This window comes from Sturnus vulgaris, chromosome 1 (genome assembly GCF_052056855.1).
Source record: "Sturnus vulgaris isolate bStuVul1 chromosome 1, bStuVul1.hap1, whole genome shotgun sequence".
NCBI lineage: Eukaryota > Metazoa > Chordata > Aves > Passeriformes > Sturnidae > Sturnus > Sturnus vulgaris.
In genome coordinates this window covers 38,472,371-38,498,731 of record NC_142243.1, presented here as the reverse complement: position 1 = coordinate 38,498,731, position 26,361 = coordinate 38,472,371, and the positions used below count along the sequence as shown (strand labels likewise).

General features: G+C 37.2%; 1 protein-coding gene across 5 annotated transcripts in view; it reads left to right on the top strand.

Annotated features, from left to right (window-relative positions):
• The window catches only part of ZNF385D (zinc finger protein 385D), a 408,449-nt gene that overhangs the window by 230,070 nt on the left and 152,018 nt on the right, over window positions 1–26,361 (top strand). The window contains exon 1 of one of the 5 annotated variants that reach the window (XM_014883355.2): window positions 16,710–17,037. The exons of the other annotated variants lie outside the window; for them this stretch is intronic. Coding sequence (XP_014738841.1) covers window positions 17,016–17,037 — 22 coding nt within the window. The 5' untranslated portion in view covers window positions 16,710–17,015. Of the gene's footprint in view, window positions 1–16,709; window positions 17,038–26,361 lie in introns of those variants that run through there. 5 annotated transcript variants of the gene reach the window in all.

The window sequence follows — 26,361 nt, the reverse complement described above, 5'->3', positions numbered from 1 at the left end:
TTTTTGTACAGTATTTCACTTTCTTGTCCCAGTGATTTTGTTTGTGGGGGTTTGAGGTTTTTGGGCTTTTTCGCATGAGCACAAAACAAAAATTCACATAAATGAAGTAGTTGAAGAAACAATTGTGAGCCTGAAAGGGGGGGAAATAAACGAGTGCGCTTTTCCAGTATGATTCATGTTAACAGAACATAATTTGGGAACTGAAGTCCATTGCTTTGAAATGTATTGTAAGAGAAATTATTTTATCATAGAAATGTAGGACAGCATCTTGGATGACAAATGTGTTCTTCTGTGTGACCTTCTCCCACATCCTTTTCTTCAAAGTTTAAAAGGCAAGAAGCTGTCAGTAGAGGTAGTAATTATTATAAATCTGGTCCCTGGAGACACTCTCATCTGTGCTTGTATTTAATAAATCGTCTTTTCTGCCTTTTCCAAAACAATATTTGAAAGTCTTTTGGGCTTGCCATTTTTTTTCCCTTTTCTATTTTTTTTTTCTCTCTATGTCTCATCCTATTGCAAGGCACATCTCTGGATTACTCTGCTGGTTCCCAGTGTTCTGCACAAGAGCAGAAGTCTGTGATGGATGTTAATCCCTCTCTGTGGTCATGACTAAACAGACATGCCATGTAATTGTTGATTTCACTGTTTGCTTTAAAGTCCTCTATGTTTGGATCCATATATCACAGCTTATGACCATAATTTTTTTCCATATCTTTTGACCAAGTGACTTGCTGGTACTAACAGCAATTTTTGAAACTACTCAATGCATATACTACTTCATCAGTCTCCAGTTAATAAAATTTGTCTTTTTAGAGAACGAGGGTAAAAGCCATCTATGTGAGCTTTCCTGACCACATGGACAATTAATTCTGGGAACTTTTTGATTATAGATTATGCTCCATTCTTTGAGTTTTATTACATACCTAAAATTACATTTTGTATCCTATGCTCTTGGACAGCACTTGGAAGTAGATGCAGAGGTCACACAATGGCATGACTTTGGCCATGGAGGTTTAAAAGGGCAGCAACCCCGACGTTTTCTCTCCTCCCTCTTTGAGAACAGTATAAAAATGTGTACCAAATTGATTCTTTTTGGTGACCTTGTAGATCCAGTCATAGTGAAGGTGAATAATCACCTGTCAAGAGGTTCCCCTCTTGACAGAGGATGGCAAAAATATTTGTTCACAAAGATAATTAGAGGGGGGTAGACAAAAACAACCCACTAGCAGTTGAGTTAATCTGTACATTTGAGCAAGCTTAAATGAGGGGCTTGTTTGTGTAAGTTTGGCTTGAAGGATGATTTTCATGCATTGATCCAACTCTTAATTAAAAAGATTTTGTCAGAGGTTTGTTTTTATATCCTCATTGGAGTTTATGTAGTCCTTGTGTCAACCCCTTCAGGAATTGTAGTACCTGACATGAGATGACCCAACAAAGGCAGTGGATGTCCTTCAGAGGGTTTTGTTTCTGACCCAGACTTACGAAGACTATTTTGCTGAAGTTGTTTAAACCACAATCATATACAGAGAGTCAGGTCATGACTGAGATTCTGTAACTCAGTGACATGACTATTTTCCAAATGTGTTAGTTACTCAACAGAACTGTGTTACTTAGATGTGACAGGCCACTTTGTGGGTGCTATCAGCTCCCTCTCTGCACAGAGTACAAGTGAGGACCAAGGCAGACTTTGCCAAAAAATCCTATGGTTATTTCCATGGCAACTATCTAAGTGCAAAGAATGTGCCTCGGCTGATAAAAATCACCTGGGCATTTCTGGGGGCTGTCAACAAAAATTAAGTGGTCAAGTTCTTGAAGAAAGTGGGAGCCAGAGACTTTCATGTCGTCATATGCACATAAACTTAAAATTATATACCCCTGCTTATTGTTGGAAGCAATTTCAGACAGTTGCCCAAAAGCAAGCCTATGGTGTATTTCTTTACAGTGTGTTCTGATAGCAAACTCTGAAATTATTATGTTTCAAATAATAGCTTTTGCATGTCTTCTGTAAGAGGGCCTAACTCAGACAAACTAAAAGCATAATCCAGGATTTAAAAAGGTAAAGGGCCAGTTTATTTGAATTTGTTTTGCATGACTTTTTGATTTTAATGCTATGGAAACCAAAGACTTTTTCCTTTAAATTGTTTGAAGCTCGTGAAAGTGGGGATTTTCTTTTGAATTATCAAACACTTCATGTAATAACACAACCCCCCAAAGCATAAAGAATACTTGAATGTCAATATTTGCAATGAGATATGTTTATTAGACATACTGATATGTTTGCTCATCTGTATGCTCTGCTTCCCAGGAAGCTTCCAAAACTGTGTGGCATATACTTTAGCCATTGGAAATGAAGTAGAATCCAAAACTGTGCAAAACAAGCCCTTTTTGGCCAAACCCATGTCCCTTCTTGGACATGTTTGTGACAGAGCAGATGTGGTGTGCAGCTGAACACTATATACTCCATGGGAACATCCAGCTGAAAAAATTACCCACACTGTGTATGTGGTAAACCTTCATTTCTGTTCCTTAGCTGAGATCCACTCTACCAAGTGAATCTGACTGGGGGATTTGCTGGGGTGTTGATAGGGAAGGTTTATTCTCTTTAGAAAAATGGCAAAGTATTAGCAGGATGCTATTACTTGCAACAGCCCAATTCAGACCTTGATATAAGGGGTGGTACTAAAAAAGACTTCTCATGGCAATGTTTTTGCATAGGCATGCTGGATGTTTACAGGAGAGCTGGCCATGGATACAGCTTGCTGGAAACAGTGCTTTATCCACTGCCAACATCAAGCGAGATTTTTCTTTTTTTAAAAAAAATTTTAAACTGATCTGGCTTCCTAAACTTCAGAAATTAGGATGTGAAAATCTGTCTGCCTTTTTTGGATGTATGTATTTTTATTTTTTTTTTATTAGGTGATAAAATTTTATGCAGTACTTGCTTGCAATCCTCCCCTCCTAATTAAAATTGGACTTCCATGCATTTCAAGAGCTTCATTCGAGTGCAGGTGGAAGGCAATCTTGGTTTGACCGGCTGTAAAATGCTTTCACATCTACAGATGTGTTCTGTGAAGTAAATAAGAGAAAATATATATTTTGGTAGTGTCTGAAAATGCAGTTAACACTGCCATAGGTGTAAATGTGAGAGAGAAGGGAGAATGAGAAGAAGAGAGAAATCAGGAGATGAGTTAGAGAGCTCCTGAAAATACTTTCAAATTCCTTACAAAGTAAACAAAACAAAAAAACCCACAAGTACAAAACATTTACTGAATGAGTCAAATTGTGAAGTAAATGAGTCATAATATAGAAAGAAAAAACGTCCTTATGCAGATAGCAGGCAACATAAACATATTTTTTCTGTGAAAAAACTTAAATAAAGTAGTACTGCTATGCTCCAGCATGTGGACTAAAGTACTATGTCCAGAGGAAAGAAAAAAATGTATAAGGATGCATTTCCCTATCTTATAATTATTATAAAACAAAATATTTGTCCTCTCAAAACAAAATATTTATGCTCTTAAAACCACGTTATTTTACTTTCTTCCTTAAAAGCTGTGTAAGAATACAGCCCAACATAGTCAAGGGTTTATGGGAAGTAAATAGAATGCATTATTTTGAAAATGGATTCCTGAGAAAGATCAATAAATGCTATATGCAGGAGAATGAAGTTATCAAAATGTAAATATTTTAAACAAAACAGAATTTAACAATTTCCAAGATAAGCTATTCCCTCAAACTACACTGAAGACATTTTCTAGTTTACATAATGTAATTAAATTCAAGCCTGAAGAATTCAAATTCCTCCCAAAGACATTATTGGCAAGGTGATTTAATGTAGTGATAAGGATGAAATTATAGTATGTCTGAAGGACACAGGAATTTTATAAAATTGCATTTGAAAGATGACAACAATTGTTTACAAGACTTTTTTTTTTAACTACTCAATAGTGTCATAGTGAATAGACCTTTACCTTTATCAGCCTCACAGTCCTATTCCTGACACAATTTGGGTCAAGTTCACCCCAATGTAACTTTGATAGTCTTAAAAATTCATATGAGGTGAAAATGACCCATTTTTGTCTCGTGAACACAGTGTAAGGAAAATGTGAGTCAGTATTTTCTTCCAAACAACAAACCATTTTGCATCTATTCTTTTGGTATTAAGAGAGATTAGTACAGGTTTTATATACACTTCCTCACAGTTGTTTTTTTGTTCATGTGATGGGGGATGTTATGAGCTGAATGCTGCTGTAGAGCCAAGAACTCCAGGGATTCAGCCTTTTTTCTGTCACTAGCTAATCCCTCTTATTATATTTTAAACGCACATTTCATCCACAAAACAGGGATATACTGTTTCATATCTTATAAAATCAGCTAGTAGAAACTGCAACAGCTCTTGAAAAAGTATTAATATTGTATCATAAGTGCTAATGTCCTTTGATCCTTTTATATTATAGTGCCTCAAGTGTGGTAAATTAGGACTTCATCAGTCAGGTTACATGAAGATTAATTCTGTGAAGAATATCTTGGCACTGGTGGGGGAAGCATCTCAAAAGGTGACAATATTTTACTGGTGATGAGTGAGGGTCATTTACCTTGCTCAGTTGAAAGGGTCTCTAGCTAGGATTAAAAAGGAAGACAGCTGTTTGTATAGTGATGCTTCCCACTGGAGCAGCTTTACAGTCAAACTATCCCTCTTTTAAGGATTTATTTGTTCTATAAGAATGTCATGGTGTGACCCCAGAATGACAGTGAAATGCTATTTATAATATTTAGCCAGTCATCAGAAATGACTAATTATCCCTCTCGGAATGTACATGCTCTGATGACTCATGTAATATGCTCTTATTATCTCATAATTTGGCTTTTCGGATGTGTTCAAAAACATGTACATATGTGTAGTAATGGTACTTAACCATCTGCCTTTCTTAAAGTTCTGTATATTACAAACTTTGCAATTTCTAGGTGAAAAGTATTGCAACTCCTGTGAAGTCCCCTTCCAAGTAAGAGGTGTTTCTTGTTCAGTCAGTCTTGCATCTGTCATTTCAGAGAGTCTCCTGGCAGGCTTTAATACACGTTAGTCAAGGAAGGAAGATCAAAGGCTAATCCATTCGTAGCCTCTCAGATCTGACCTTTCCTTAGAAAATATTCATTGAAAAGTTTAAAATGACTCTTTACAAAAGGGCAAAAGACTATAGCAAAAATATTATGAAATATGTAGTATGAGCAACAGCAGGACCAAATCACTAGTTCATCTGTTTCTGAGCTGGAAAATCAGATTAAGTAGTCACATAACATGTAAAGAAAATCTGTTTCTTTGAGTTTGTTAGTTGACTGATGTTATGTATTTTTTTTTGTAACTTTCTTCTAAAGAAACCCTGAAAGTATTAGTGATAAAATACCTTGAAGCCTTGAAACTGTGCTTTTTTTGGGATTATTGTTACTTCAAACTTATCTGAATCTCTAATTTTCTAGATTTTATATTAAAATCTATCTAACTCCTGTGAGAAGTCAATAATTAATAATTATTTTAAAAATATCAATATATTGTGATTCCATTTATTGAGGCACCTAAGAATAACTCACATTGCCCTTGTATTGTTTATAACAAAAATTTCAATTAGCAGGAAGCTATCAATTTTGTGATACATTTTCTCATTTAGGAATTGTATTTTAATAGTGAGCTTGCATTTTTATCTCTAGGAAATAAACAAGCAGTAACCTTATAAATAGCTTACATGGACGTTGGGGACAGCTTTAATTGTCTTGATTTAGATCAAGGCATTTTCCTTTGGTCTTGCCTATCTTTGGTGAACATTTGGTAAGACACATAACCTGAAGATTGTCTTTCATTGTTTATGCTGGTGGAGTCTTAATTTACATTCACAGCATGAGATAGAAGTTGATAAAATCACAAGCTTATTAAAGTACTCAGCAGGTGTCTGGGAGACAGTAGTCCCGATTCCTGTAGTTGAATGGGTGATGATGAGAGGTAAAGCATGTATTGTGGAACTGTGGACAATAATACTTGCATAAAAGGCACAAGTCTTGCATAGCCTGCAGAATTGCTGGCTAGCTCTATCTGGAGCTAATCTTCCCATCTCTCAGGTAGTTTCACTGGACCTTTATCTGGGGTGAGACCATCTTAGAGGACCCTGACTAAAACTATGGTTCATTTTTATTCTTACCCTATGAGTTTTTTGGCACATTCAATGAAAATAGATTCCTAACCTGGCCAGAGCAGTTATGAGGCCCAGAAGACAGAGCAATAGCCAGTCATTACATTTTTTATGCTGAGCATAAAAAATGAGCGTGAACCTTCTGCAACTTTACTAAGAGCAATTCCTAACACTTATCATACTGTAATGAGCTAAAATGTTCAGCATTATAATTTAACTTCTTCTAATCAAATGTCTCTGGCATACTGAATAGGAAGTAAAAAGTAACACAATAGAGTACAAATTTTATCATTGCTGATTCTACCCTTTGATTGGTTTCATATCCAATGATGAAAAAATAAATCACCTTGTTGAAGAGGAATGAGTATGAAAAAAAGAGGAAACCGGAATCCTAGTGTGGCTTTTGACCTGTGTAGCAAGTTAATTATACACTTGAGAAAGCATCTAGCATTGTCATGTTACACTGCATGCATTTCTGTGTGCACAAGGCTGAATATAAATATGTGTATATATTAGCATGCATATATGCTTTATGCAACAGTGCACTACCTCGTGCTCGGTACTTCCTGAATTTGTTCTTAAAGTCATTGGTTTTAAAGGATGCAAATGAAGATGGAGCATGGCCCAGTGGATTTTAATGTATAGACAGTTACTCTTGGTAAAAATAATTACTTAATTAAATGCTCTGGTGGACAGTGATTAAGGAAGGAAGTGGTAGATAAGTAATGAAAAGTGTATCAGTACAAAAAGTGTCAGAAACTTAGAGAACATGATAAAATATCTTTAGTGGGATAAAATAGGCACTGCAGACTTCTGCATTAAATGGTTTTACTGAGCCTTCTGTTTCTTACAGTATTTTCTATGAAGGCTTTTCTGTCAGTGATATAGTTTTTCATTGCACAAAACTAAACTGCCAAATCAATGGAACCCTCAGATGAACTAGAAGTCACTTTTACATTGCAGTCAACTCTGTCTGAGCAGTCAGAACATAAATGTTTGTGAAATGACAATCACCTTCTTATATACAGAGAAAATAGAGGATCTGCAGGAGAAGTGAGCATAGAAGTCCACTACACCATCCTGCATCTCCTGCTCTGCTATCTGCAGACCTTTCCTCAAGGCTGGGCACAGATACAGACCCCTGCAGCCAGCTCTTCCTCCATTAACACTTCCAGGCTATTGTAGTATTGACATAACACAGTCCTCCAGCACAAGATGGATCCATAGACAGTCAGTGCACTTGGAACTGGTGTCTCATATCTACAGAGACTGAGGAGATATGGCTGGGGCTTTCAAACCTAGCTGAAATTCTTTCAGCTGTAATGTTCTGTAGAAATATGAAGTGAAGCTATGAGATACATCTTCATCTGTTGTATTCTGTTCATCTGTATAATGCAGAGAAGAAAAAATTCTTTGATGGCTTAGACTAGAATTTTCTGTCTCTATATACGTATTTAGACACCTAGAGTAACTAGGCTTATTAAAAGTATTACTGAGCAGCAAACTAAAAATCACTGAATTACCTAAAAATAGCCACAATATTCTATTTAGGCTATTGAATTTCGAAGTTATTAATTTTCTAAGTATATTGGCATAAATAGTGAAGTATTTGTATTGAGATAGACCCTGAAAAGTGCATGTTAAAGAGGGTATTTGGGATACAGTATTTTTATTCAGCTGTGGGAAACAGAATTACTTATAGGCTGCTATTATGGCAGGATGTTTTCAAATCTGATAATTTAATTCAGAGGTATGGCAGATCAAAAGGAATCTGTAAAGAAAAGAGATGTAACAAGAAAGGAACAGATACAGACAGGAGTTTTTTGCTGTACATGACATTCTATATTAGAGTGGCAGAAGTCTCTGTCAATAAGATCAAAAGAAGGGAACACAGATAAAAACACTCCTTTTTCTGTTAATTATTATAAACCAGGTAGGATTGTATTTGAACACTATTGGCAGAATGGTGAGAAGCAGTTACACACTCCCATTTCCCCTGGGAGAAGAGTATTGGAGCATTTGAAATTAGAAGAAATAAACAGTTTCTGGATGATTTTAACCAGATTTTTCTGTTCACTATAAACACTAAATGCCTATATTACCTAACAGCAATTTTGTGACAAGCTCCCATTTTTTTTCTTAAAGGTAATCATGAATAATTTAATTTGCAATATTTTAAGTTAAAATACAGGGATTTTAGCAGACCATGGTTATTATAGGATGAAGGCTTGGTCATTCAAGAGTTGTACTTTTTCCTGTGCCTGGCATTTTTGAGACAGACCTTGGTTTTTCTGCACAGAGTGAAATACTGAGGCACTCTGGAGCCATTTAAGAGCCCAGGAAATTTCCCCACTCACTGAAGAAGCTAATTTATAGTTAACTCCTTAGGAGATAATTCAGTTCTTCTTGAATAAATTATATGCTTGTTTCACTTGCACGTATTTCTCATGTTCTGTTCTAAAGTGCTGCTTAGTGTTGCTGAGTGCAGTTGGTAGTTGCTGTGATGATCCCAGATTGAGCTGAATTTCAGTGTGTACAGGCGATCTGTAGGAGTCCCTGATGGTTTAAGGGATTTGGAAGCCTTGGCTGGGATTCAGCTGTCTGAGTATCTGTACACATGTGTGTGTGTAGGTGTCCAGGAGTGATCTAGGTGTCTAAACTCCCCTTTGGATTGGTGAAACTCCAGTCAATACCATTAATGGAGCTTGGAGAACTGCTTGGCCACCCAAAGCTGTTGTCTATTTCCAGATGCAATAAGTAACTCTTCAGACTGATGACTACATCAGTTTGATCTGCTTTGACTGTGGTGGGAAATTAGACATCCAGATTGCAGGTAGGCACCCAAACAGACACATAAAACCTGAAGTGTCAGTCTCTGAGTCAAATCCCACCTACAACGAGATATTGCAGATATTTTCACTTCGTGACAATTCATTTCTTGCACTCTGATGTGAAACTTGCATGTGTGGAATTACAAAATGCTTACACCTGGACAAGCCTATCAAATTCAATGCTGGTGTGAATAAATCCAATACAGATTTTTAAAAACAACCTTATAAAAAGTTGGATACTGTACTTTAACTTGCATCCTTTTATAGCCTCAAATTAATGTCTTGCCTGCTGCCATTGTGTCTTCTTCCCTTTTTGCATGGGGCTTTCTGAGCGACAGCACATTACTCACCTATGACTTGCATTTCCTTTTAGTTAAAACAACTTTTCCATGAATATGAAAGAGGAATTCAAATGCAGCAATAGTGTTTTTTATGAGATGAGTTTAACTGTTTCTATACCACTGGAGATGATTCCTCTCAGATTGCAATTTACCATGGGATGAGGTGTCTGTAGCACTGGCTACTTTAATTGAGGTGCTGCCTCTTAAGATGGTTAAAGCAGGACATGCCTTAAGCTCCTGACTCTTCTCAGTTGCAAATGTGGTGCTGGCACCTTGCAATGGTTTTAGGTGCTGCTGCAAAGTGTCTCAGCTCCCCAGAGCAGGGGAGAAGTTGTAATGTTGTGCAGCTGGCAGTGTTTGTGTCCCTTCCTGGCTGTGGGTCCACGCTCCAGCCTCGCTCCCATTGATCAAACCAGTATAAAAAGCAAACTACTTTTCACCCTTTCACACTGGGACTGCACATGATGGCATTTTCCTCTTGCATAAATAACAGCTCAGTGCCTTCGTAATCACTGGGAAATCTAAAATCATACTGCACTGCTACCTTTTTTTTCCTTCTTTGAAGAGCTATGTACAATATTAAAATATGAAAGAATGGGGTTTTTTTGTGCTTGTATCTTTAAATACTTCCATTTAGGAACTTAGGGGTATGGAGGGGATTTTTTTTTTCTGTTTTCTGTTCTATACGAGCAAACAGAATGCAAATAAAATAGGTTACAGATTTAGTGTTTCAAGATACTTTCTTTCTTATAGGAAAATTAGAAGCAGAAATGTTTGGGAATAAAAGAGCTAAAAAAGCCTTGGGAGTAAAATTGATGCTGCCTTAGATAACTAGATAACTTAGATAACTAAAAAAGTTATTTCATGTTCAGAAAATGGCAAACTTTAATTAAAAGTCTTTCCTGTTTCAGCCATAAAATAAGCAGCGCAACTAGAAATTAAAACACAACTTGGAACAAAATTTTAAAAGAGGAATAAAATACTAATCAATATAAAATAGAAGTAAGAAGTATGGAAAATTTACAGTGAAAGCCAGAAACAGGAAATGAAAAATCTGTGGTTGGCAAGGCAAAGGACAATGAAAAGGTTTTAGTGTATTAATAGCAAAATTTCTAATCATATAAGCCACTAGATGGAGATAGTAAGATTGTTACGAGTGATTTGAAAGCACCATAAGTGGTAAAAAAATATTTTTATCCTATATTTTGAAAAATGCTTGATGCAGTCTCCATGCAATGAGTGCGCTAAGGCACTTTCCAAAAGGCTTGGAGGAAAGAAAGGAAGATGCAAAGCAGCAGCTGCTTTGAGTAAAAACTATTCAAAACCAATAGTCCTGGACAATTTTCACACAGGAGTCCTAAATCGTCTGTTGAGGAAATCTCCAGTTCTTTGATGCACCTTGTTGAAGGAAAAAAAAACCAAACACCCAAGAACTTTTTGGGTACAAAAATCCCCACCCAAGAACCCACCACCCCTACAAAAAAACCCAAAAAACCCTAAACAAACATTCCCACCTTAAAACATAGGCTGATACCTGTGCAGTAATTGCTTTATCATTTTTTTTTAACAATTAGGTGATCACTAATTAATAATGTAATAAACTGTTATTTTAATCAAACACAGTTAAAGCAGGCAGAATAAATAGATGATTTTACTATATACTATCTAGTTTTTTTCTTGAAAATTAAAAGTTGATTAATAAAAATCATTATACAAATAATAGAAGTGCACAGTTTGGGCCAGTTGATGGTGTAATCAGAAATGCAAAAGGCATCCATTCATAAAGGAACAGATGCGTCCTGTAAATTAGAGTACAAGAATAAAAAAATACTGAGTGTGAAATATGTACAAAAATTTTTAGTATAACATCTGGATTTATAAATTAAAATTTTTAAATTGTGAGAATACAATATTTGCACTTGGTGATGAGTCTACAAGATTTTAGAGACTGTTGGAAAGATGGAGAGAAAGTGAACATTAATTAATTGTTCACCTCCTAAGAGGTAGTGATGAATTGTCTGCTTGTGATGTGCTCAAACCCCACGTGTTAGAGAAATTGTACTGAAAGCAGTACAGAAATAAAAGGGGAAGAGGGAGAAAGGAAGGATTATACGTGTTGGATATTGTATTGTCATCAATTCTAGTTTTCGTTTTTGAGTGAAAAAAATTACATTGTGTATGTGGGTGTGTTTGAAAAGATATTTGACATGCATTCAGACAAGCTTCTCGGTCTTGTTTGCTTTTAAGACCATATTTCTATTTTAAATTGTTATGAATATGCCTAGTCAAAGAAGCTTCTGCATCAGTGGTGCATTCATTCACGTTTATTAACCTAAATCTTGTCCCATGCTTAGGAGCAGAAGATGACAGGAGTGGACATTTAGTAAAGCAATTAGCGGCAACAGTGCCTAAAATGTGGGTTTGGTTTTGTGTTTGCTACATTCTGCATTTTTGTTTAATAACTATCTATGCCTATGGGAAGGAAATTCAGAATATGACCTTTCAATTGCTACATGTTATCTGTGTTCTAACTACAAAATACCATGAGTACTAACTTTAAGCTTAGAAAAAAGCTAGTGCTTAGAAAAAAGCCTACTGTTCCATTTATATTTCTTAAGCTATGTATGTAGAAAATTCCAGTTGCTTAAAAGGAGCAGTGCTGTAAGTACTGTTATTGAACTGATAAAGTCTGCTTGGCAAAGCTTTGTAAAGGCTCTCAGAATCAAAAGTGAGCCTGTTTACCTCTTGAAAACGCTTTTATAGGAGGTTCTGGTTAGCCATTTCCAATAGAGAAAGAAGCAGTTGATCAGATAGCAGCTAAACTAATGAAAAGCATCATGGAAGTGACAGGAAGATTAATTAAGTTCCTCCAGTTGTATTCACGTGTTGTGGTACAGAGTTCCTTCGGGTACTGCTGCAGTTAAATGGTATTCATGGTGACAAATATTGCACATTTCCAGAAGTGACACTTCTGAGTCAAGGGTAAAAAACACATTTGGTAGTTTTAGCCTGTGGAGAATGTTCAAAACCAAAGATGAGCCTCTGTGGTTGTTTAAAATATACAAATGTAACTTGTTCCTTCCCTTTTTATCCTTTACTGTGACCTCAGGAGATCAGTAACGAGTCACAAAATCTGCATTATTGTGTAGTATGTCTTAAACTGCTCCAGATGACTTCAAAATACGAAGAAACCAAACTTCTTCTAGTTGATGTATTTAGTATATTTGATTTGAGGCACATAAATATGTGTGTTTGGAAACATTTTCAATTACTTTTGGAGGCTTGCAAAACTGTGGCTTGTTTGCTGTTCTCTCTTTCTGCACTGCGGTCACTAATAGGAATGAAATAACTTCAATATATAAATTTCCAAATTATGTGGAAATTCTAGACCCACTTTACTTGCAAGAATCTTTTAGTTTTGGAATGCATTTGATGAATTAATAGGCCAAGTGTGATTTGAATTGTTTCTCCCATTTCATTTTCAGAAATGAATGTTTCCACAATAAGTTTTTGTTCTTAATAGCTGTCCCTGTACAGTAGACAAACTTTATTTTAGGAAAATCTGGAAACCTCTGAGATATATGAGATCTTTTAGCCTACTACACATGATGTAATAGACTTAAAATGTTGTGTCACTAGTGTATTTGTTGACTATTATTACACTTCTGTCAGCAAAGAGTTCCTTGATCTGCTTCTGCATTTGCAAGAGATGATCTGTGGTCAGCTTTACTAACAGACATTCATCAAAGCCAATTGGTAAGAGTTTGGCTATAAATCTAATATTAGTTGACTCCTGGGAGAGTTCAAGACTGGAAGAGGGTTTTCCAGGAATCCTAGAGAATTAACTGGGTGCATTAATATTAAATATTAATTAGTCTCTACAACAGACTTGCCTTGTGAGTGGCTTTAATACTTATTATGGAGGCATTGTGTAAATCAGTGAATAGATAAAAATCAGTAGAAAGCACAGAACAGAGGAGCTAGTTTATGAAGTGGCCCTCTGGCTCTAGACCAAGTCAGGTGTGGGTAATAACCTGGAACTTTCCCACGTCTGGAGAAATATAGGGTATGTGCTGTACTTCTGGGCCATGTGTGCTGCCTGCTTTTTGTTTATTCCAAGGAGATGATGTCTTGTGGGTTGTTCTGCATTTTGAAAATCTGCCCTTTTGTGGCAAGGCTTTTACCAAGGTGAGAAAGGGAAGAAGAACTCAAAATGGAGATGCTATGAAAAAAAAGAAACAGGTTGTTGGAAAGAGGATTTCAAGGAGTAGAAGTTGCTTCTATTATTAGAAATAAGGATGAGGGCTTGCTGGTTTAGGAGAAGGTAATTTTTTTCTTGTTATGTTTATGCTATTGTTGAATCACAAGGGTTTGGGGGTTTTGTTTTTATAAGTGAAAGTATGCATGAAAATATGATAATTTTGCAGTTGACTGGTATCTGTAGCAAAGTTAAATGCTGGTTAGCCTGTGCCAGCTTGTTGATGGTTGGGAGTTTGCACCATGAGCTGACATCATGGACTAATTTTCTCATTCATTCCGCATGATTCTGCATGCCCAGGCTGGGCCTACTCAAATCTCCAGGCACACATAAGTGTTTGCTGCTCCTGACTGTACTTCCCTACAGCTGTTTTCAGCAGAATCCTCAGTGCTTGCATTAAAACACCAGACATTTGGGATTGCAACTACTAAACCAAACCTTGCTTTCACTGACAGTGACAGCTTGGAACCCTACTTCTTTTTGCAGCTTAATAATAATAATATTGTTTTATGTGTGTAAGTGAAAGCAGAGTTTGTCATGGAGTATCTGAATTTTGGCTGTGAAAGCTTTCCAGTGATTTTCCCTCCAACCTTGCACTTCTGTAGTTGAAACGAAAAGAAATTAAGGTTCTTGTTTTATTTTATTTGGCTACTTTAATTGCATACTTAGAACACAAATAAGACACAACAAGGAGGGAGGCTGTCCTTCTTGTTTTACATCCTGGAGGGCAAAACAAAAGTGTACATAAAATTCAGAACCAAGTAGTGGAGGACATGTCAGTCAGAACACGTGGCACTTTGGTGTTTGAATTTCCTGCAGATCTGACTTGCCATCAGACACCACCAAACTGGTACAGGTATTGAAACATGACAGCCATTTGAAGAAGGGGTGTTTAAGGCAGCATGGTCCTTGCCTAAGCAATAATACCACATCTACAGAGACATGAGCCTTCTGTACCCTTGGCATGGATCAGGAGGCATATTGGCTTGGTGGAATGTTGACACCAGAGTTAGTCTGCATCTTCCAGAGTTTGACTCCTGGCAGAATAACCCCAAGCCTTTTTTTTTTTCTGATAGGGTAAACGCAGCTTAACAGGCAAATGCTGTGCCTGGGTGCAGACTGTCTTAAAGGACGTCACACAGTGCCTTTGCAAAAGCACTTCAGAGCTGGAAAAGGAGCTGAAGGATTTCACAGAGAATTGATTCTCTGAGCTTTTACCCTCCGTGAAGGGAGAGGAGGGAATGCTTGTTCTGCAGAAGGCTGCTGATAGTAGCTTATACCTACTGCTCATAGAACATTAGAGTGTTTCAGCTGAGATATTTTAAACCAGTCTTTGAGGATGGTATTTTCCCCTATAGTGAGGTGTCCTTTCCTGCATTGTGGAAGTGAATGAGCATTGTAATGATGAAATAAAGGAATGTGCTGTGAATACCTTCTGTTACTTGCTGTTCTCACTGTGTAGTTGAAACATAGGCCATGATTTCTAGACAGCTTGTTTTTTTCTTTTTTCTCCAGGGATTTTTAGACAACATTTCTTCACTGTGATTTAAGATTTGCTCAGCTTACATTGTTGGTCAGTTTGACCCACGCAAGAAGTTTTGATCTTCCTCCTTTGTGCACTGTGGCTTCAAAGTGCACTCCTGCACTGTGTGCTCTTCCGTTGTGAAGCAAAGCTTATTTTGGAGTTTATGTGTACTATGGACCTCTCGTTTCAGGACTTGCCTCTTCCTAGGGACAGTTAAAATAAGAAAGGGCACTGAGAAAGGCTAGGTATCAGAAATGAATAGCTGTGGGACTGCTGGTGAGGGACAGGACTGAAATTGCTGCCCCAGTTCCCCGTCAGTGATTAATCTCAGTAACATTCATACAGGTAGCGTGAATCCTCTTGAGGGCAATGCTGCAGAGGACTTGCTGAGAGATGCATGGCAGCACTGTACACCAGGACTCCTACCTCTGCTGCTGCAACTGGAGCATTCCTTGGCTGCTGTGCTGCTGCGATAATTTTGCCTGAAGTGATTGGACCTCATGAAATAGTGCTTATTGTATGGTGGTTTTACAAATAAGAAGTGGAGCTTTAAATGAATTATACCTGTCATCCTCTTTCCTGTAGAATGAAAGCATTCATCCCATTAGATACTATTATAATGAAATAAATGCTTCAGCATGCTGTCCATTATTTTTTACCTTTATTTAGTATAAGTGTATTATCACTGATACATGCCAGACTGACAGCAGGAAACCAAAGTCCTCTATTGATTCAGAGAAGAGACATATGTGCATAAATACAGACCACATTGTCTTTACCACACTGCCACACTGGTGTGTTGTCAGATCCATCCAGAGGCGCTGCCATGTACATGGTGGACATTATTTTGGTGTTTCTTTGGTCTTTCTTCCTCTGAAGCAGCTACTAGTTTGTACAGCAGCAGAGATTGTGTGGGGACCTATTTACAACAAACTTAGGACCACTCAATTTGCCACAGAACAATAAAATACCTACCAGCTGCTAATGACTTAGCAACCTGGGCCAGAAAGCAACTAGAGACCTGGAGGGTGAAAGGTTGTAAACTCCATTACAGATCCTCGATGTCGTGTATCTCCTGTCCTCACGCTTTGTTATTCAGGTGAAGAAATTGTAGTTTAAAAAATCAGTTCAGCTGTACTGAAATTGAACTACCTATTTGCCAGTTGCTTTTTAAAATTAGAAACAGACTTCTCTTTATCCAACATTTGGATTGAAATTGTTTATTGAAGTGGAACTATTGATTTAAAAAAAAAAAAAAAAAAGTCATGATCTTGCAAAGTTCCAGGCATCTTTATCTTCTATTCAAGTTGGGGTACTGAGGCACTCAAAGCTTCTCCTGGAGCCTGCCCTTCAAAGAAAAATGCACTAACAATATACGCTTTGTCTTTCCCATCTATTATGTAATTGAGCACGTTATGTCACTAAATGCGTTTACTGCCAAGGGGAAAAAAAAAAAAAAAAAGCCTGTACAATTTTAGAAGGGCTTAATTTTTTTTTTTTTTTTTTTTTTGTCCAAACCAGAGTTAGGTTAACCAGGATATAAGAGCATGTTGTTGCAAGCCCGTTAAAGAAAAGATCTGTTTGTAGTACTCTTAGTCCTGATGTCACAGGCACAGCAAGGACATCAGAAGGAGGAGTCAGATTACAGTAAGAATGGGCAGTGCAGCATGCAGCCGGAGTAAACGCTAAATCAGACAGGGATTGTATCAGGGATAAGACTGCCTGCAAAGCGCTCATCCTGAGGAGGCACACTGCTCTCTCACGCTTCTCGTGCTGGGAAATTTCCACATAATGTAGAATGAGAAAGCTCTGTTTTACATGTCAGCCCTGTGCAGGAGCTAATGCTGAATTCACAGCGGTGGGATCCTGACTGCATGATTAATGAGAAACATAATGTATTTTGGTAAGTGTTAACCGTGATGTAATTCTGCTTCGGCTCACATTATCAATAGGAGTGATTATTACAGATTTAGGATTCAAGAACATTTCGTGCTGGCACGCACCTAAAACTGACAACTGGGGAATCCTGCCGGCTGTGCAGTTTGAAAGGATTCCATTGTCTGGGAAATTTTCTGTTTGAGTGGGCTACTGCGTAGTTCTAGCGGTTTGAAAAACAAGCTAGATAAGATGAACTCGTGCTAGGTTTGTTTTAAATTAACTTGTGTTTCATCTGCCGAGAGGGGATGAGAAATGCTTGTGAGGCATGGGAAGTTTTAGACGAACTTAATGTAATGGACGAGCTGCTACTGCACTGTCAGTGTTGGGGAGGCACAGCGAACCTCAGTATTTCATTCAGCTTTTAGTTTGAAGAATTCAAAGGTAAAGCAATGTTTTATTTGCAGTGCTGCGATTGCCGAGTACTCTGCATTGTGCACATCACCGGTGTGGAATTGTCTCCTAACATGCCACAAAATGCACATTATTTTAAGCCTTTAGGGGTCTTGGAGCTGTTAAATATTTGTGCAGAGTTTAGTTTTGGTACTTGATGGAAGTCTCCCTTCGGCTTACAGCTGAGCTGGCTGCATACCCTAAAAACATGCTGGAGTGTAGAGCTATGTCTAAGCAATGTAGCGCTGCGGTACTGGGCTGGGATGTACGATTGCAATATCATGCTGCAAGTTAGTGCTGTTAAAGAGCAAAGCAAAATGAAATAGATAATTTGGTGGTGTGATGGAAAAATGCTATTATTGACTGCTTGCAATCTCATCTAGCCTCACTGTTAATTTATAGCAGCGTAATACTTAGAGTGAACAGAGAGCAGGGAGTCGAAGGATTTCTGGGACATTGAGCAGCTTTCTCAGTTGCATTAAATATTGAATCAGGAGTTCACTTCAAGCTGTAAGGGAAGAACTTTTGTAATATTCTTAGCCCTGTCAAAAAAGTACTATGCCTGTGCCCTGCTAAGCACTACCACCTTCTTTTCATAAAATTAAAGACTGTGCGTGTGTATGTGTGTGATTTGGATTTAGCAGTGAAATACATCAATTATGAAAGCCAATAGATTTAGATATAAACTATCCTAGCAGAAAAAAAAAATATACAAATTGTCGAGTTGTCAGAACTGCTCAGTGTCGCTTTCAAAGATAAATTTTCAATGTTTTAGCTTTTACTACATTTTCAAAAGACTGAGGAAGAATAGGCAAGCATTATGGTTTTATGTTTGAGTAATTTGGATTAAGTCTCTTTACCGTTAAAAAAGCCAAATTTATTTGCTATTCATTTCTTTCCGGTATTTTTCTACCTTTAACAGCATTGCAAGTGCAAGATGGACTGGGTTTTTTTGTTGTTTTTTCTTGGTTGTTTTGTTGTTTTTTTTTTTTTTTTTTTTTAAACTATCGTTTTTCTTATGTTGGATTAGAAGTTGCAGTTTCCTGAAGTTATAGAGTTAGGGTACTAGGTATATGTTAGCTGCATGGTATTTAATTTTTAATTTTTTTCCTGTCTATAATTTTCAGAAACATGTAATGGTGATCAAACTTTTTTTTGGTGTTATTTTGAAAAAATAAAAATTGCTGTATCATATGCTTATTTGTTTTTTGGTGCAACGTAAGTTTTTAAAGGGGAAAAACTGTACTGTGCTTTCTCTCTGTTTGTAGGAAATTTCACTTCTGAGAGCAGAGCTGAAAGTTTCTGCTAGGCAGGCTCTCTGTCTGCTGTGTTCAGTCTGAAGTTTCTTTCAATATTAAGTTTTAAATGAATGTTCTTGTCCCTGTTTTTTGCATAAGAAAGCATGAACTGGGAGATAGTGTTTACCTGTGGTTATTCTGGGTATTTTCTTGCTATTTCTGGGTATTTTCTTGCACTCTCAGTGAGAAGCCAGAACATCTGTAATCTCACCTGTCCCTGTTACTGCACAAAGCAGTATTGCACTGAGCCAGATGGAAGCTTGACTGCATACATCGTACGCTTACTTTGATTTCAAATTGCTACAACCGTCACATAGACAATATTGGAATTTTTTTTTTCTAAGGAAAAAAAAAGATACTTTCCTTTAAATATTAATAAAGAATTCTGTAGGTTTGTTGGGGGTTGCTGTTTTCTTTTTTTAAATCCATACATACAGCTATTGGGCCACTTAAGGTATAGAAAGGGAAGAAAAAGAAAGTATTTCTGTATATTTGTATGCATCTTGTTTGCTTTTCAGGGCCTCCTTGTCGAACTGCTGCTGATGTAAAATGGCATAGTGGGAATGCGTGTGTGCAGCATTAAGGTTGAAATAAATACTGAAAATAATTACCACAGAAAGTAAGATCTAACCGTCTGACAGTGTTATCGTCATAGAGCAAGTGTTAGTGGGTGAAGGGAGTTTTTTAAATATCAGAGATAGAAGTTGCTAAATTCAGGAATTTGTCATATTTCTCTCTCTTTAAAGCTGTAGCCTCCAAGAAGATATTCCACCTTTATCTTACATCCTATTATGTATATTTTGCTACTTGAGCTGAGCCTTCAAATAATTAAACTCATTGTAACCCTTCTAAATTCATGAGCCTTTCTTTTACATTGCAACTGAATTGTGATGTAGTTGTTTTAAGAACTGCTAATTTTCACTCACCGTGCTGTGCTTTTGAGTTTGTTGTTCGGTCACCGTGGATACATTTGTTACTTATTGTATTGATTTTGCATTCATCATTTCAAGTTGAATAGGAATACGGAATTGTAATAATAATAGTAATAAAAATCCTACAAAATGATGTAGTATGTTTATAGAGTAAGCCAAAGGCCAATGAAAATAATAAATTTGTGTTAAGCGTTGTCATACGGAGACGTTTTGCATTTAAGCACATACATACGTACCTCAAAGCAACTTGTGCCTGCATTGATCGCCAAGTTAATAATTTAGCATAAGATAAAAGTCAGCTGTGACCGCTCTCAGCCGCTCCGAGAGGAGGAATGGTGGGTGGCTCTCGGTGCCACGGCGCTGATGTTGCACGCTGCTGAGGGGGAGCCTCCCCTAGTCCTGCTCAACGTGAGGGCTCTGCCGTGGCTAATGGTCAGAGCTGCACCTCTACCTTTAATGGCCCCGCTGGCCACTGTCGCCTTGGCTTGGCCACGGCTGCGCCCTCCTGGGCCTGGCAGCGCGGGCAAGCACAGGGAGCTGGCTCCTGCTGGGGCGCCGAGGCCCCGGGGCCGGCCCTGGGGCTGGGGTGGCCGGCCTGGTGAGGGCAGGTGGAAGTGCTGGAGGCCAGGGAAGGGGCAGAGCTGCTGCCGTGTGTCCTGCACGGCTCCATGCTCCACGGCCGTCGAGCCGGAGGGAACGCCGCGGCCATGTGGCAGTTCCGGGACAGCGAGCGCGGGTCCTGAGGGCTGGGGGAGCCTGGCTGGGACCGAGAGCAAAGACAGGCCTTCACCCCCAGCACCACCAAAAATCACTGCCCCGTGCTTCGGCCTTACTGAAGAAGCACAACCCAAAAAAACTCTAAAATTAAAATTTACAAAGAAAAGGGAGAGGGAAAAAGGCACAGTATTGCCCTTTATTTCCCTTCCCTCCCAGCCTCCTCTGAATCTATTACTGTTTTAACTAACTTCTGTTCTCTGTGTTTCACATTATACAATAAATTAATATATTGGCATGGAAATTACTATATATAACATTAAGGGAAACAAACAAATACTTTTTGCCTGAAAATGCCATAACATTTCTGTTTGTATGGTGGCTGTTTTAATTTTCAGGTTTTTTTCAGTCAATGTGCAGAGTGTAGTAGCTCATCTGCACACATGCTACTATTCTGAATATCACTTTTTATTTCTGGAATGCTTTCTTTAAGAGATTCATGCTGGATGAGTCATGGAATAAAAAGAATACCTCCCCCCCACCATGCCCCAAATCTCATCACCTCTTTAAAGAAAACACACATTGTACAAGCCAAGTGACCAACTGCTGAAATGGGTTGTTTTTTTGGTTTCAATGAAAATATTTAGTTGTTACTGGTTTGTTTTTAGGAGGTTGTATTTCCTTCTAGGTTAGACACTGTGGAGGCCTTTAGTACCATTTCTGTTTTTCTTTAAGTCAGGATGAATTGGTGCTAATAGGCTGTTCTTTTAAAATGTTTTGAGAAGCACAGATACTGGACTACTAACTGTGTTTTATCACCAGACATCTGCAATAAGAAAGTGTAGTTAATATATAATGGATGCTGTGTGTGACAGAAGAATTCAGCTGAGCAAGCCAGTGTACAGGATCTTGAAAACTGCAGGAGCTTGATGTTTATATTTGGAACATTACAGCCTCCTGGGTAGTGAAGTTCATATCTTGAAGCACTGAATAATCATTAATGCATGTATACATAATAACAATTAAAAAAAAAAATCCTGTTTGAACTTACAGAAACTGCTCTGTGCTAGACTGCACCCTTTTAGTTTCTGTTACAGAAACTGTTCATTTGAAATGCCTCTAAATATATCTAGTATTAGTTGCATTAAGTAAAAGGTCCTTTTGCTATTTCGCAGACAAAAAAAAAAAAAAATCATTCCAAGTGTAACTTCTCTTGTGGGTCACAGAATTGCTCCAAACCCAAAATTGGAATCAGCGGCTTCCTGCTTCATTAGACAAGATTAGATCACAGTTGCTACAGCTGAAGGTTCTTTGACAAAGTGTGTGTGTGTGTTCACGTGCTCATGTGAATGTGTGTTTGTGCATATTTTAACTGGGATGATTGTAGAATCTAATCTTGCAATCCTTCCCAACAAATGTCTTTCTTCTGTTAAGAAATGAAATTAAGAAGAAACCAGATTTTTAAAATTTTCATTGTGATATCATACATCTATTTTCTTTTTTTTTTCGTAAAAGGCAACACATACTTTTTTACAAAGTATTTTAAAATAATGTGAGCCTTTGCCTGTATTTTATTAGAGTCATATGGATGATATGTCTCTGTGCCTGTGTGCAAATATCCTTCCATATTATTTTGATTTTGTTTCATAAGCTAGTGACAATTCTAGAAATCCTTGCAATTACAAAAATGTTAATCGGGTTTCAGGAAATCCTTTAAATATTTTGCCTCTCATTGCACTAAAGAATATGGTGGTATTTGAAAAAGGAGAAATATATTTGGACTGGGAAAAGGAAATATTTCAATTTGCCAGTAGATCCTGAAAAGTTCTTGAAATACAATAGAGGTCATAAGGGCTTCAGTTTTTTAAAAGGAGTTATTACGTGTAATATACTACAAAGATTAGTTTTGCAGCTGAAATTGCATAGATGATTGGTAACATTCAGAGAAAATGCAGCAAAAGAGAGAAATACCAAAGCTTGAAGTGGCCGAGATTGCACTTGAATTAAATTGCTGGGGATGAAACTGGGAAGAAGCTTTCCTCTATTGTAGGGCTAAGTCATTATATGGCACAACCCCATTCTGTAGGTCAGCCTGTATGCTCAGTTATTTTAGCAACACTTCTTTGAGAAATCTACTTAGGGGTGAAAAATCTAATACACGAAGCTGCATTACTGACTCATGTTATGCTTAGACCTTCTTGCTCATTTTGTTGACCACTTCCTTCAGTTCATCATTTATGATCGTATTCCTCTTAGACAATTTTTTTCTGTGTACGTGTGAAACATAAAGAGTTAATGCAATCTTAAGCATGGTACAACAGCTTAAAGTAGTTGGCGAGGGTCTGGATCAAATGTAAAATATGAAAACGCAGCTATAATTTCAGATTGGAATTGTAAGGGAAGCGCTTATGAAAGTTCAATTAATATACACACTTGCCTCTTGTTAACGTCTGTGATAATACAGTTCTGTCTCTTTTGATGCTTAAAAAAATATCCATTTAAAATTTCTTCAGGTTTGAAAAAGTTGTAAGACGAGTCCTTATCTGGTGTTTAAACAAAAGTACTCTTTCTCTCTCTGCATTTTTTTTCTCCTTTTTTCCTTATTTCTCTCCCCTCACTCCCATCTGTTTTTAAAAGGTGGAGTTAGATCAATCTATTTATTCTTTTTATACCTGTGCTGGCTGGCTGAACCAGTTGTTTGGAAATCATGAGAAATTCTTTCATCTCTATGGGATAAGGTCCTGGCTCTTTTACCAAGCCAACTAATTTACTCTGTTTTGTAGTCCCTGCAGGTTTCAGAATATAAAACCATAATGTAAAACTTGCTTTTCAAGTAAAGCTTGAAAAGCTCCAGGGGTTTGATAATGTATAGTATCTTCATCTCTGAAGCAGTTACAGGCGATACAAAAATGAGATTGACCATGAATGTCTACTAACTCTGAGCATGGCTGTTTGAAATTTTAGCATATGCTTAGAGTCTCAAAGGGCTTTGGCTCACACTGGTAATTTTTATATGGCGTGTTGTTTACATGTTCTCTTTATTGCATTGCAGACCAGCAGTCTTTTCCCCAATTCTCTCCATCAGAAAACCAGTTAGAAACTTAAATGCAGGTTTATGCTAGAAAACCTCCTCAGAATATTATATTAAAACTGCTTTCTTGAGAGCAAAAGAAAAAAGCTAGGCTTAATTTTCTCTTTGAGTATTATTTCATAGTACTTATCTTATTTATTTACTTTTATGTTGTAATTGAAAAAGCAGATGGACAATTCATTTAAATGAAAGCCATGAAAATTTTCTCAGCTTCTTTTGTTCTTGTTGACCTTGTTTACTCAGTTTGTTTACTGTGCAGTGTAGTAAGTTATGAAGATGGAGATAATGGCTGTGTTTTCCAATATTGTTACCCATCATTGCACTAAGGATCAATACAGAATAAAAAAAAAAAAAAATAACCGACAGAAAACCAAGTCAAAAAACACAGAACCTTGACCAGATCTGCAACTGTGAATGCAAAAGGAAAGAGCAAGTGCAGAGGAAGGCAGTCTTGGCACTGCAAGGAATATCAGTGCTCTTTTTGCTAAGCCAAGTCATTTTTCAGTAGTGACCTGAGGGTCTACTGTCTCTATAGAGCAATGTTTAGCAAATTAGGTTTTGTTTGCTGGTATTTACCTATGATAGCAAATCCACTCACCTCCTGTCAAAACCAGCAATGTAACAGGTGCATTCAGTTTGCCAGATATGTGACTATTATGTAGCAAGCACACTGTTTCTCGTTTTTTCTATTATTACTGGTAAGTTGTGCTGCTGTAAGCGGCAGATTTTTCAACAATGGAAGTTGCATGGCTTGTCTGCTTTTAGGTAGCATAGAAAAAAGTAATAACTTTGCAGACATACATAAAACTTTACATAATCTCCTATTTAACTTTGCAACTCCTGTGTTTGTAAAGGGCAAATTCTAATTTGTCAAGCCAAATGGGTCATGAAAAGTTGTGTATGCATATGTAAGGATATATTTAAATCTTTTTGCTTTTTGTCTCTTTCTCACTGAGGGCATGGTAGCCACATGAACATGGGTACTATGAAGCCACTGAACTGTATTATTTCTAGTATCCTTACATTATTTCAGCACTCAAGACATGATGTAATCATTTACAAACATTTGTCTCGCCAATCCTGACCACAGTCTGTCTGCTTTGTAAAATTGGTTGTTTGGTCCTCCTTTCCACATGCAGTGCTAGGGCAGTTGCAACAGCTTTTTAATAACACATTTAGATTCTTAGGCTTAAATCTTAGTAGCCCTGAGTACTTGTACATTGCATTGGTCTACATGGTATGATTTTTCTCTCCCTATTATTCCTTCATTAAGGAAGGTTTTGAAATAACAACACTCTTTTTCTCAATTCAGTTGAGGTAAACATTTTCATTACGTTTATAAATTCCTAATGGTTTTCCCTTTTTCTCCTAACTCTTTGCACTATTTTTGTAGAACATAAAAATATGTATTCTTACATAGATATAGCTGACAAACTACTCAATGTTAATTAGAGCCCATCCATATTTGCATTTAGCTCTACACACTTTAACAATGTGTGCAATAGGTTACCTGCATGAAAACATGCAGGTTTTCAAGGTTGAAAGAATCTGTGGCCCTGAAGAGGGACATTACTACACAAATGCCCCCACAGATATGCTCCTTCACGTGAATGAACTTACCAAATATAAAACACAAACACAGGCTGAAAACGCATTAAAAAACAATCAAAGCAACACCGCAAATCTCTCTAGCAATGTAGATACAATCAAAATGTGATTGTGGAAAGACTTAGTGTGTGAAATGTGCGTAGACTCTGCTGGCAGAGAGAGGCAGGCAGGCAGCAGGTGAAGTGGGGTGGCCTGCTGGTGCTGCAGCAAAATGGAACTGGCAGCACCACCCCTCACAAGCACTCCAAGATGACCAAACAAAACTGCTCTGTTTTGCCATTAACTTGAAGCAGAATTGTCATCACGTGCTATCATCAACAGACAGGGAAGAAAAAAAAATATTTAAATAGTCTGAAATTATCATGCTGAAGACCATGAAAGATAATGCCTTATGTCAATGTGGACACACAGAAAACTCCATAGATTTCAGGAAGAAAATGCAATTAAACATTAAATTATTTTTACTTCTTATTTATTATTATTATATTTATTTTACCCTACCCTACTAAAAAAAACCAAACAACTAAATGTATCCAAAAGATTCAGTGTAGAGATGGGAAAAAAAAGCAGAACTGTCTCAGGTGGGCAGTCTTTGATGATACTTAGCACTGGAAAACATTAACAATTAATAGTCCTGAAATATCCCTCAGTTTATTCTAACAATATTTGTGTGATTTGTATAAGTTTTTTTGTACATTCCTAGTAGGAACATTTCTTCACGGGTTTCTTCATGGGAACATTCACCAAGATAAAGATTGCATGATACTTTATTGTACTTTATTATAGAAGGATTTTTTATGTTAAAAGCTATGCCAGCTCATTTTTAGCAATACAAAGCTCACTTTAGATTCATCTGCAAACAGAAATATTGCCATCTGACCTCAGTATATAGTCAAATGAATTATGAATATTTTATATCAAATATCTGTTTGAGAGACTCAAGCTGAGCTAATATTTTCCAAATCACAAAGATAAGAAGAAATAATGGTAATTATAAATTGTTAGCCCTTTCTAGATGTTCACAGCAATAGATGGTTAATGCTGTCAGAGAATGTTTACCATAATAAATAAGTTAATCTTTAAAGAAATCTTTGTGAGGTGCCTGTGATGGGCAGATTTCCAGTTTTGCAAATTTTCTGTCTCTGTAGCCAGATTCTATTCAAGTAAATAATATAGGGAGTTGCTTGTGGTAGTAAATTAGTTAAGGTAATATTGATGGTTTGTCTGAAAGAAGTTTGTCAGCTTTTGAAAACTGT